The sequence below is a fragment of the Lissotriton vulgaris genome, chromosome 6 (genome assembly GCF_964263255.1).
Source record: "Lissotriton vulgaris chromosome 6, aLisVul1.2, whole genome shotgun sequence".
NCBI classification, from domain to species: domain Eukaryota; kingdom Metazoa; phylum Chordata; class Amphibia; order Caudata; family Salamandridae; genus Lissotriton; species Lissotriton vulgaris.
This window is the reverse complement of record NC_141694.1, coordinates 1,643,977,984-1,643,990,514: the sequence shown is the minus strand read 5'-3', so window position 1 is coordinate 1,643,990,514 and position 12,531 is coordinate 1,643,977,984. Positions and strand designations below refer to the sequence as shown.

General features: G+C 48.4%; 1 protein-coding gene across 2 annotated transcripts in view; it reads left to right on the top strand.

Moving 5' to 3' along the window:
- The window catches only part of LOC147709244 (metastasis-associated protein MTA3-like), a 790,513-nt gene that overhangs the window by 331,685 nt on the left and 446,297 nt on the right, over positions 1 to 12,531 (top strand). For both annotated transcript variants that reach the window (XM_086927807.1, XM_086927806.1), the window contains exon 11: positions 6,948 to 7,006. In XM_086927807.1, the coding sequence (XP_086783933.1) occupies positions 6,948 to 7,006 (59 nt within the window). The remainder of the gene's footprint in view (positions 1 to 6,947; positions 7,007 to 12,531) is intronic.

Here is a 12,531-nt window from a genome sequence, read left to right as displayed (position 1 = left end):
CTGCGCGGAGCGAAACAATTTACCAATTTTATTGTTGACCCTTTTCACTGAGTGGTTCAGCGCTGACACTGAAAGGCCCCCCCGGCAGACCTTCCTGGGGATCATGTGGGACCAAGCAATCGTGCACCCCGGGACTTTTTTAGCCAACCAGCTCACAGCCGACAGGATGTGTTCTAATAACACTCGTCTACCCAGTGTCACCAAGTCATTGCCCCCAAGGTGTACTATGACTACAGATGGCGGTGACCTTTGCCACCCTAAAAGACCCTCAAAAAACGATTGGAATTGGTCAAATCAGAGCCGGCCCTTCCCATGGAAGGTCACTCTGTACCCGTATTCCCCAGATGCGAGAGTCGCGTCACCTGCCTTGAATACGTCCCCGGCGCGCCTCACATATGAGTGACCCACGACCCATACCACTCTCTCTCTCCAGTCGCTGATCCTTGACCGCTGGTCTCCTGATGCTGGGTCGACTTCAAATTCCGCCCCGCGTGACAGACTCGCGAAACTGTAATTCAAACAAAAGACAAGAAGCGTGAGTGCATGTCAATTGATCTTTACAACATGTGCAATCGCACATACCTTTTGAAGCAATTCGAGGACCAACGGCCCAGCTGTTTTACTTCCTCCGCACTCTGACCCCTGGCTGTAGCCTCCGTAGCAGCCCCTATCCTAAAGGAGTGGGTCCCAAAATCGCACGGGTCCATGCCCGCGGCAGCGATTGACAGAGCTAGCACCCTCTGAAACTGAAATCTTGTCAGTGGGGTGCCATCCTTCTGCCTAAGCAAACCCCCCCCATGTAGCCGTCCTTAGTGCCAAATATTCCTCTAAACACTTTATCGGACACGTGGGGGACCCTCGCGCTCGCTGCACGATAACACTATTTCCCATAGCTCCCTGGTCAGTCTTGGACCTGGCTATCGAGATCACCATCGAATCACCCCTTATTTGGACGTGATCCCTGCCCAAGCCTCCCTCTATATCTTTCTTGTTCCTTGCGACGAGTTCGCTCACCCGCATAGCCCCATGGAATGCCAAGGCGAAAGCTGCCCGGAAAAGAACTGCTTCGAAAGGGGAGGAGCACGTCTCATCCAGCTTTGCTAAAAGCAGAGACAATCTGTCTAAGCCAATCGGGCGCCTCGTATCTTGCTTGCGACCCTCGAGGCGTTGCCAGCCACGGAGGGCCTTCTTAACCAAAAAAGAACCCGTCGGGTCTCTTATGCCATGCACCTGTGCCATGAATGAAATGGCCGCCCTATGTCTATTGGCCGTTGTTCGGCCTTCTCTGTGCAGCGCTACCAGGAACCCCAGGAAGGATTTCTCCTGACCCCAGCTCTGTCTCCCTGTTGGACCCAAAAATGTGCAGTAGGAACGAAACGCTCCTTCGTATGCCTTCCTTGTCCTGGGGGCTAAGCTGGCTGCCACGAGGTCTTGTAATCCGGGGCACCGATTAGCCATAGTGCTTCGGGGAACGGTGCCGCCACCCGGTCCGCTGTGGGTAGATGGCCCCTGAAAGCCTGCATATGTGAACGAGAGAGTGCATCAGCTGTATGATTCAGTACTCCTGGCACATGTTTTGCCCTGAACTGTACATTCAATCTCATGCAAAGTAATACAATTTCTTTCAACAATCTCAAGATCCACTTGCAGCGGGCTGCCTGCTGGTTAATGCACTCAACCACACGCATATTATCAGACCAAAACACCACTGAGCGGTCCCTGAACTCGTCTGGCCATGCCATCAGAGCAACCCAAATGGGGAATAGCTCCAAGAAACCAATGTTACCTGTCAGACCGCTGGAGTGCCACCACGTCGGCCGTACTTGTGCCGACCATCGGTTACCAAAGATGGCGCCAAATCCCACGCTCCCAGCTGAGTCAGTCCACAGACCTAGTTCATCTGAAGACGCTGGAGGCTTGGTCCACACAACTCGACCGTTGAAGTCCGCCAGAAATGCCAACCAAATGCGCATACCTGGCGAACCTCTGCCGACAGTCTCGTACGGTGGTGTCCCTCCTTGAGACCAACCATAGCTTGTGCAATAGAGAGTGAGAAGGGGCGGGCCATTGGCATCACCCTCAAGGCAAAGTTAAGCTGACCCACTGTTTGCTGTAACTGGTGCAGGGTCACTTTCTCCTTGCCCAGGCATTGTGTCAAGGAAGCCCTAAACTTGGCCACCTTTTCCATCGGTAAACGGAAACATCCCTCCACAGAATCGAGCTCAATTCCCAGAAACTCCAGTGAAGTAGATGGTCCAACCGTCTTACCTGGTGCCAATGGGACTCTGAAATCCCACATGAGGATTCAGAAGTCCTGCAGCGCCTGCGCACATTTCGTATCGCCGGCTGCTCCCAAGAACAGGAAGTCATCCAGATAGTGCATAACATGCCTATGCCCTGTGGCCTCGGTGAATGCCCACTCTAAAAAAACAGCTGAACATTTCAAAATAGGCACAGGAAATGGAGCAACCGATAGGCATGCATTTATCCATGTAATAACTCCCCTGAAAAGCAAAACCTAGCAATCGCTGATCTCGCGGGTGTACCGGGAGCAACCGGAATGCCGATTCGATGTCTGATTTCGCCATCAGTGCTCCGGGGCCCAGGTGATTTAACATGGTCACGGCATCATCAAACGATGCGTACCGCACAGAACAAATATCCGGGTCAATTGCTTCGGTCACCGAAGAACCTTTTGGGGCAGACAAGTTGTGAATGAGTCTAAACTCCCCCGGGTCTTTCTTTGGTACCACCCCTAGCGGGGAACACACGAAATCCGCCATCGGTGGCCGATGAAAAGGCCCCGCCACCCGCCCCAAGCTGACTTCTTTGGAAATTTTTCTTGCAGCTACACTTGGGTTATGTTGGACGGATAACTGATTTTTACAATAAGTGTCCCCCCGAAAGTCCCCCGCCGGGATGTTGAAGCCATATAGGAATCCATTCCTCAACACCCCGGCGGATACATGATCAGGGTATTTGTTCAACCAAGGAGTCAGTGCCATGATATCGACAGGTGTAGGCAGCCGGTTACAAAGTACCGCCTTACTCTTGCTTAGACCCCCCTTTTCCTCCCGTTCCGCTGTTTTTTGATCTACAGTTACTCTCCGGGTGTGAGGAGTTCCCACAGCCCGCACACGCATGCCGGAACCTACATGTTCCCTGGGGCCTGCTACAGTTGCCTCTATTGAAGCCCCAACAAACCCCCCGCTTGCCGCCGTTCCCGCCGGTCTTGGGCTGATAGTCCCCACCGGCGCCTGCTCGAAAGGGCACCGCGGGCTTTTGGCGGACTGACCCTGACCTGCTCCCGCCCGGCGAGGACGTACCTGCTGCCCCAGGCAAGAGCTGATTGTGCCATGACACCGAGTCGAGGCAATCCCAGGTCAAAGTTGCATCAAACTCTTTCGCTTTTCGAAATTTCATATCGTATCCTTTCCACTCGTCCCCCTCATACATGGTATAAAAATCCATAATCCTATTCTGATAACAGGTCAACTCGGTCATGACTTCTGGTTTTCGTTCCCCCATGACTGCCGTAAATATCGAAAAGGCCTTTACCCAATTTGCTACAGTCTCATCGACCCTGAATTCCGCCATCTTGGCCCGCCATACACTGGGGTGCCATAAATCCTTCTGGGATTTTGCATATTCCATCTCGCGATGGTCAGTCAATAATGAAAACATATTCACATATTTCTCCCCCTATATCAGTTCCTTTGTGGCCGCAGGGATGTGCTGTGCCACCCTTTCGCGCCTTGAAGGTAATGACCCCTCCCCTGCCATTGGCAATGTGTGCTTACCAGGTTCAACCGTCGTGTCTGCTGCCTTTTCCCGGCTAACCGCAGGTCCTCCCGGCGCCACCTGTGGAGGAACAAAAGGAACATTCGCCGTCGCGGCCTCTCTCGACTGCCGTAACTGCTCGATTATTAGTCTAGCTTCCTCAGCCGGGTCTCCCGCGGCCACTGCCCCCCCTGCTTTCTTCTTGAGCCAGGGCAGCACTGCCGCTAACTGGATGGCCAGTTCCGGGGGCATCTCTGTCATTAACTGGGGTAATTACAACCGGGATTGGTAAACCTATATCTGGGTTTGGTACCGGGCTGACCGCCGGTGAAATGGGGGCGACAGGAGGTACCACAGGAACCGGATCTTCCCCAGAAACCGCCCTCCTCTTAACCCGCTTCCCCCTACCCTCAGGGACGACTCCCGGCAGGGCCGGGCCTATTACCTTCTTAGTGCGGCCTGAGCTGTTCTGGGCCGCTAACTGTTTCTTAACTTCGGCCAAACCCCGGCCGATCGAGTCACCTTTTCCGAGCTTTCGGTCCATGCTCGCCATTCGGTTCGACAAGTGGCGCAATACCTTCTCCATCTCGGAGCTCTTTCCTGCTTTCTTGCCGGCCATGGCTTTGAGTACTCTGCTCTAGTTGATCAACGAGGTCCTGGATCCTCCGTACTCCAAATAACTGAAAGAGAAAAAACAAGATTACAAGTTCTCAAAATTGCCGCTTGTTCCGTCGAGGGCTCACGAGCAACGAGTTGGTGCAGCCTTCAGAGCACAGGAACAAGAGGATGCTGCTTCGGATTCCCGCTCTATTTATCCATCTGCGGGAGGGCGGGGACCCTCCTCCGGTACGCCTCCAGGGCGTGGTCTTCCGCGCGGGTGTCTAGGACAACCCCTCCTGGGCGAGAAAGGGCGTGCCCCGGCTACGCCACTTCGGGCATACCAGCCGAGCCACTTCTCCCGCCCAAAATGGTTTCCCAGGGGGATCGGGGCACCCAACCATACGTTCGGGGGGACCGAGTGGTCGCCCCTTTCCAGTTGTGCACTTACCTACAGTATGTGCTTTCACCTTTGTTCCGTGTGGAATTCCTTCCACGCATCACACCCCAACCAGTGTTGTTGGGGGAAGTATTAAAGTTGTTCTTGGTGTCCTGTGTGGTGTCCTTTCCACACATCACACCCCAACTAGTGTTGTTGGGGAAGTATTATGGTTGTTCTTGGTTTTCCGTGTGGTGACGTGTACACCTATCAATTTTAATTCACCTTTTGAGATTTCACACTTTTTCACTGCACGCGTTTTGTTTGGACACATTTAATTTGGGCGAAATGACAGCCGATGATAACAATGGGCTTTCCTGGTGAGTACCTGCCAGGCATCTCGATGGTGGTTCGCCCGTGAGGGGTCATTTCGCCCACACATTTTTTCACTTGTGACATTTGGAGTGCTGTGAACTGAATGCATTCAAAGTGTGTCAGTTCTTGCTTGGTTGAGTTTTCAGACAGACTGTCTTTCTCTTTCTTTTCTTTGGGATGAAGACTTTTTACTAAATAGGCAAGAAAAATGTGTGACTCTCTACCCCAATCATACAAAGGATAGGGGAGAAATTTGTTTATACAAAAAATATTGTAATACATAGTACACGTTAAAGCTCTAATTTAATTGCCTCAAAGAACCAGGTCAAGTTGTTTTTGATGGATATTTTCCTTGCCTGCTTACTGATTTTTTATTTTTTATTTATTGGTTAGTTTTCTTTCACACTTTTGTTGTTGGCTCCCATTGCTTCTCGTGTTTGCCTGGCCAGCTTGCACGATTCTGTACTTGGGTTAGTCTGTAGTCTGTGGTGTGGGAGGGTGTGGGTTGTTTTTTTGCTAGAAAGGAGGATGGTGTGCATGAGTCTTTGTACTTGTGTTACTATTTCTCCTTTCCTACATCTTTTTTCTCGGCATGAATGTTCCATCTTTTATTATTCATGCTTTGCTTCAGAAGGTTATCATCTTATGTATTTCTTGCAACTTTTCTGATGTCTTTTGAAAGTTCCTTCTTCTCCATTATAAAGAACGGGGATATGTTATGCTGCTGCTCAGCCTGAGTGACTGTGTGTGAGAATGTTGTTGAGTGGAATGTTCTTGAGTGTGACTGTCACAATTGGTGATGGGCTGAGCAGCATTGAGGCTGATGCTGGTGGGGTTCTCCCTTGTAACATCTACTTAATAAATCAACTTGAAGATACTACCTGGAATGGACATTACTTTTATTACAACAGGATGTTTCTTAGTGTGTCAAAGCAGAAAAATCATTTTCTTGAATAACTAAGTTACTAACTGAAGAGTTTCTACAGGTTTTCGAAATTTGGCAGATAAGAGAACAGAAGAACAAAGTTTTAATGTGCTGTGCTTAGATCACATCGTTTGGTTAAATATATTAGCCAAGATTCAAACCCAAGAGTCCTGATTCCAAGAACTGCTTAGTTTCCACTAGTGTAATTCTCCAAAAACTGTTCTTGTCAAAGCACCTAAATGTGAGAGGGTGGTGCGGGCACTAACCTAGTAAACAGCACCTTCAGGGACACGGTTTTCCGAGGAAACGGGGATCGGTATTGTTCTTGGAGTGTAATATTGGAGTGTAACAATTCACTCACCGATGGTCCTATTCTGAAATTCATCCACTCATCCATTTATACAGCCGCACGCAGAAACACTCCAATGACTGAAGAAGCACTATCACAGGTCAAATATAGCTCGAGCTATTGGCTTTGTCAGTGGTTGTTTTAAATTAAATCCCCTAACAGGTCACATGTGTCCTCTAGGAAGCCAGCTACTTAGCAGACACTATTTATCTTGAGTTATCATTACCGTTTTTAAGAACTTGTAATAACAAATTCAAAGTAAATGTGACCCAAAAATACATGTGCCTTTTGAAACTAATTGCCAAAAAAGTAGCAAGTTCTTGATTGCTCATTGATAAGCCTATGTACTTTATTTTTAGAAGACCAGCTGTCAGTTGCATAATCTACTTCTCCCTTGTGGGTGCCGATTACCCCGTTTCGCTCAGAGGTTGTCCTTTTTACCGTTTGTTTTAAGCTCACTTGTATATTTAATTTAACTTATGAATACCCTTTATTGTAGTGAAGAGTACGCACATTAATATTACTGTTTTATTTACTTGTAGAAAAGGCTGAAAGCAGCAGAAGCAGAGAGTAAACTGAAACAGGTGTACATCCCCACTTAGTAAGTAAATATGTGTTAAAGATGAATTTACTGTGTGCATGCCATTGGTAGATCCAGTGTTTATTTTAAGACCGGTACAATATGAATGTAAAAATGTGCTTAGTAAAACCAAAAGTGTTTGCACATAGCAAGCACATTTTCGCTGTATACGTTTTATTCTGCGGATCACATCTGCTGATTTCAACTTTTGTTGATTCGGTTCAAAGGTGCCCTTGGGTCAATGTCATTAGTGAATTTATGTATATACGGTTGCAGTGCTTTTGAGCAGTTTTTTTCTATTCAGAAATTTTGATTGAGACAACTGACTGAGTGGAAGGCATAATGAACGAAACGAAAGAAATACAGAATAAAAAAACTAATAATAGACCTGAATTGTTAACACTAGCTGTGTCTGCAAATGTAGGTTTCTAAGAATGGATCTGATAGCCTTCAAAAAAGTATTTATTTACAATAACAACTCTTTTAAGATTGGAAATCATGGGGCATATGGTATCCAGCCCTTTTCCCGTTTGCAAACGGAACGATTCTCAGAATCAACCCGTTTGCAAACTGGAAAAAGACTTTTGGGATGTATTATCCCAAAAGCCCATCGCAAAATAGGGAATGGTAAAATTTGCGATTCATTAATTCTTACACATAATAGTGTAGATATTGAGCATATTAGTGTAGAACCACATTGGTGTATACCATTATATACCACGGAAATAGGGAGCAAGGCCGAAACCATCCACGTATATATATCACAGTAGTAGTCTCCATGATAGGCTTGGAAAGCGACGCATTTTAGGTTAGAACACATTTGTGGCCCTGCTACTCCAAAACATACAGGAACATGTAATACTTCTGGGCTGGTGTTTTCAGGTGATAGGCAATCAGAGTTCCATCCTGTTAATCTCTTTTCCTACCTCAGCACTGCTTTTAGGAAGAGGTGGTCTGGGGTAGTATGTGTGTGTGTAGCCCACCTCCCAAACACTATCATTCTTGCTATTACAATCAAATGTGATTCAGAGACTCTTGAAGGTGTCGTTTGGCTCATGTTTTACCAACTTTCCAATGAGATACGTTTAACACTGCAAACAGTGCCGGTTTACAGTGCTATGTAGTGTAGGTCTAACAATTCGTTCAAAATATTACAAATGCATAAACTTTAAACCTCACAACGTTTAAAGGGTGACCATGGAAGACAAAAACAGAGAACTATTTAAAAGATGTTTGGAATTGTTTAATTTTTAAACGGTGTCAGGAATACATACTCAAAATGTTCTATAAGCGGATTCGGTCTGCTTTGAGGCGAGTGGTGCCTTTGAATCATGTTAAAACGTTTTAAATGAACCATATCGCTTTAACTGTGCATCTTATTTTAGTTGGGCAAAACCTGGCACTGCCAACTTGTGGGGGATATTGTTTTAGGAGGACACTACGGTAGCATTTTGAAACTTGACTCGCCTTTCTCCCTGTGCTGATTTGTCGGCGGGTGCTCCCCTGGTTCTCTGGTCCACCACCTGGTTTTCTGAATTGTGTGGAGGGAGCTGGGGGGAGGTGTATAAGTCTTCCGTTATTGGCCCTACGTCCGGCCCGACAGGGTCGACCACCATCTTTGTGGTTGGCGCTCTAGTCCCTTTCCACTTCCTGCCATAAATACGGGAGAGGGACCGGCCGTGCAGCGGATTCAGTCCGCTTGGAGGCGAGTGGTGTCTTTTAATTGATTAAACGTTTTAAATTACGCATATCGCTATTAACTGTGTCCCTGTGCTGATTTGTCGGCGGTGCTCTCCTGGTTCTCTGGTCCAACACCGGGTTTTCGGGATTGTGTGGAGGGAGCCGGGGGGAGGTGGCTACGACTTCCAGCCCGCCATCTTTGGGGTTGGCGCTCTAGTCTAAAGGTGCGCCAAACAAGCCCATCTGCGCCTGGACGGTGCCAGGGCCCATGACGCCTGTCTCGTCGATCTTCTACACGAGAGAGGAACTCCTTGCCCTACACCATACTGGACTTAATAGCCACTGTCTTCCCCATGACACGTGTGGTGGGTCAAAGGATTATAGTTGTCTGGCGTTTAATTTCTCCCCCTATATGGAGTTGGGGCCAGTGCCTGGTGTCCTGAGAGCCCAAATTAGTGAAACCGCACCACTGTGTGCTCCTTAATACCAGGTCGTTCATTAAGAATAGATATGAATTTGCAGATTTTATGAGCCGGCATAATCCTGACATTTCCTTTCTTATGGAGACTTGGGCTAACAGCTGGTCTGATCCAGACATCAAGACTGCTAGGTCTGATCAAGACTGCTATAACGGAGGGCTTCAATATCGAAAGGCTGAACAGAATGGGGAAGAGAGGGTGGGGGCTGGCAATTGTATATTGCAACTTGTTTGAGGCGAGTTGCACCCCAATGTTTCATCTAGACTGTGAAGCACTTAAGTTTTGGAATTTAACGAAAAAAATCCTATACGTTTCATGGAATGCTAGTGTATCGCCCCCCAGGCCCAGGCACGGGCTTCATTGATAAAGTCCAGTCCTTTATGGAATCCTGCGTGACGCATGCCAGCTTTATGCTGGTAGGAGACTTCATCTTTCATCTTCAACTGTCCTCCAACAAGGACTCGGGGCACTTGGTTGACACGCTCAATAGCTTCAACCTACACCAACTAATAGATGTTCCCACTCACATGGATAGTCATACGTTGGATGGAGTCTTCACCAGCAATGCAGAATTGGTCATAGACAAGATCCTGCCACTCCTATGGTCGGATCACAAGGCCATTCTCTTCCTAGTCACAACCCCTTGTAACAAAACAGATGGAACCAGTGCAATTATAACATTTAAATACAGGACTTGGAAGCATACCAATGTGGCCGCCTTATGTGAGGTTCTAACTCAATCACCTCCAATGCCTGAGAGCAACTTAGATTGCGCTACTGTCAGCTTCATGCGCTGGTTTAATGACTCAGGTGCCCGAATCAGAAACATTAATTCTCAGGCTAGTTAAAAGCTTATTTATACTGAACATGTGTTAACAGGGCACCCCTTTCATATAACGTTTTCAGATGTCCTACATCTTCGTGAAAATGCATTCCCCGAAACTGGTGGTACTTGCGGGGAGTGGTACTTGCTAGTTATAAAATGGAAGCACTTTGGAGTGTTCTGTATGTCCTGCTATGCACTTCTTGTCTGCGTTTGTTGAGACTGTAGAAAAGTTATGCATCTTGCTCATGTGGACTAAATAGCTGGGCAAGACTGGAGAGAATGAATTTCTTACATTGACGAATAGTTAATATATATTTAATAATTGACACTTTGAGGTGTTGCGCTTATGCTGATTATTTAATTTCGATTTGGAGTCACCGTGCACATATGTGTTAAGTGCATTTTTGTAGTCTCTTCTCGAGACAGAGGAGTTTCATTGGCCCCAATGCATTTTAGTCCTTAGGGTGACAATATCACGGGGACGCCCGAAATCGCCCGCTTAACATATGCCTCTTCCTTCCCATTCCTTTGTTCCTCCTCCCGCCCCACTCACCAGACCCCCCCCCCCACCCCCCTTTCTCAGCCAGGAGATGAGATCTAAGACCGGTCGCAGGCACCTGCTACTGTAACTAAAGCAAATTAGGCCCACATGAAAGGCCCTCCTCTCCCTGCCGGGTACACTAACCAGAGCCCAAAAACCACGACATCTATTGCCCAACCTTGGCTCCACCCCCCCCCCCCACACACACGTAGTTCCCCATCCAAAACACCCCTTGAACTTAGTCGCAACCCCTTCTCCCCAACGTTACAGGTCCTAATTGGGTGAAATCGACACTGTGTGGGCAGGATACCAGGCAGAAGGCACTACAATGCCCCCCACACACAACTGTCACCTGTATCGGTAATGCTTCGACAGACCCTCGCCTCTCCCACTACTCCAGATTCTCTACAAGCATGTGCTAATTAGCACCGACTTCTTTCTTTTATATTGATGCTGTACAACTGTCCTTGCTCTTAAACGAAAACCCAAATAAAAACAGTTAAAAACAAGCATTTACAATGCAATGGTTTTGCCTTTGTTAAAGTTAGAGCTATTGGCATTGCTCTTGACATTATTTTTATTTGTTTTTTTTTAACATAAACAAATGGCATTGTCATTTACAATAGCAAATTCAACCACTCATCTAAACACCCAGCCACTGATCCACCCGCTCATCTATCTACGCATGCACTTGCCAATCTCTTCATTCACCCACCCAGCTGCCCACTTGTCCATTCTGGTACCCACTCATCTATCAAAGCAGGCGCCCCCGACCTCATCATACATCCGCTCCCTCGTCCCTCCCTCCAGCTGCCCACCTACTCATCCATCCACTCATCCTTCCACCTATTCATCCATCCGCTCACACATCCATCCGCCCACTCATCAATCTGCTCATCCTTCCACCCGCTCATCCATCCTCTCACTCATCCGCCTGCTCATCCTTCCACCTACTCATACACCCACTCATCCTTCCACCTACTCATCCATCCATCCGCCCACTCATCCATCCGCCCACTCATCCATCCGCCCACTCATCCATCCGCCCACTCATCCATCCGCCCACTCATCCATCCGCCCACTCATCCATCCGCCCACTCATCCATCCGCCCACTCATCCATCCGCCCACTCATCCATCCGCCCACTCATCCATCCGCCCACTCATCCATCCGCCCACTCATCCATCCGCCCACTCATCCATCCGCCCACTCATCCATCCGCCCACTCATCCATCCGCCCACTCATCCATCCGCCCACTCATCCATCCGCCCACTCATCCATCCGCCCACTCATCCATCCGCCCACTCATCCATCCGCCCACTCATCCATCCGCCCACTCATCCATCCGCCCACTCATCCATCCGCCCACCCATCCTTTCGCCCACTCATCCTTTCGCCCACTCATCCTTTCACCCACTCATCCTTTCACCCACTCATCCTTTCACCCACTCATCCTTTCACCCACTCATCCTTTCACCCACTCATCCTTTCACCCACTCATCCTTTCACCCACTCATCCTTTCACCCACTCATCCTTTCACCCACTCATCCTTTCACCCACTCATCCTTTCACCCACTCATCCTTTCACCCACTCATCCTTTCACCCACTCATCCTTTCACCCACTCATCCTTTCACCCACTCATCCTTTCACCCACTCATCCTTTCACCCACTCATCCTTCCACCCACTCATCCTTCCACCCACTCATCCTTCCACCCACTCATCCTTTCACCCACTCATCCATCCGTTCATCCTTCCACCCACTTATTCATCCGCTTATCCTCCCACCCGCTTATTCATCCGCTCATCCTCCCACCCACTCACCCATCCTTCCCGCCACTCATCTATCAAATCATGCGCCGTTCATCCATCCATTCATCAGCTCACGTGTCCATCCCTCCATCCTTCCGCTGCCTGCGGGAAGAGTCCAAGCCCGCACGCATGTCCCCCTCCCCGTTCCATTGAGTGGGGGATTCAAATTTTCTGACACTCTTGCCGTTATAAAACTTTTAAATAAA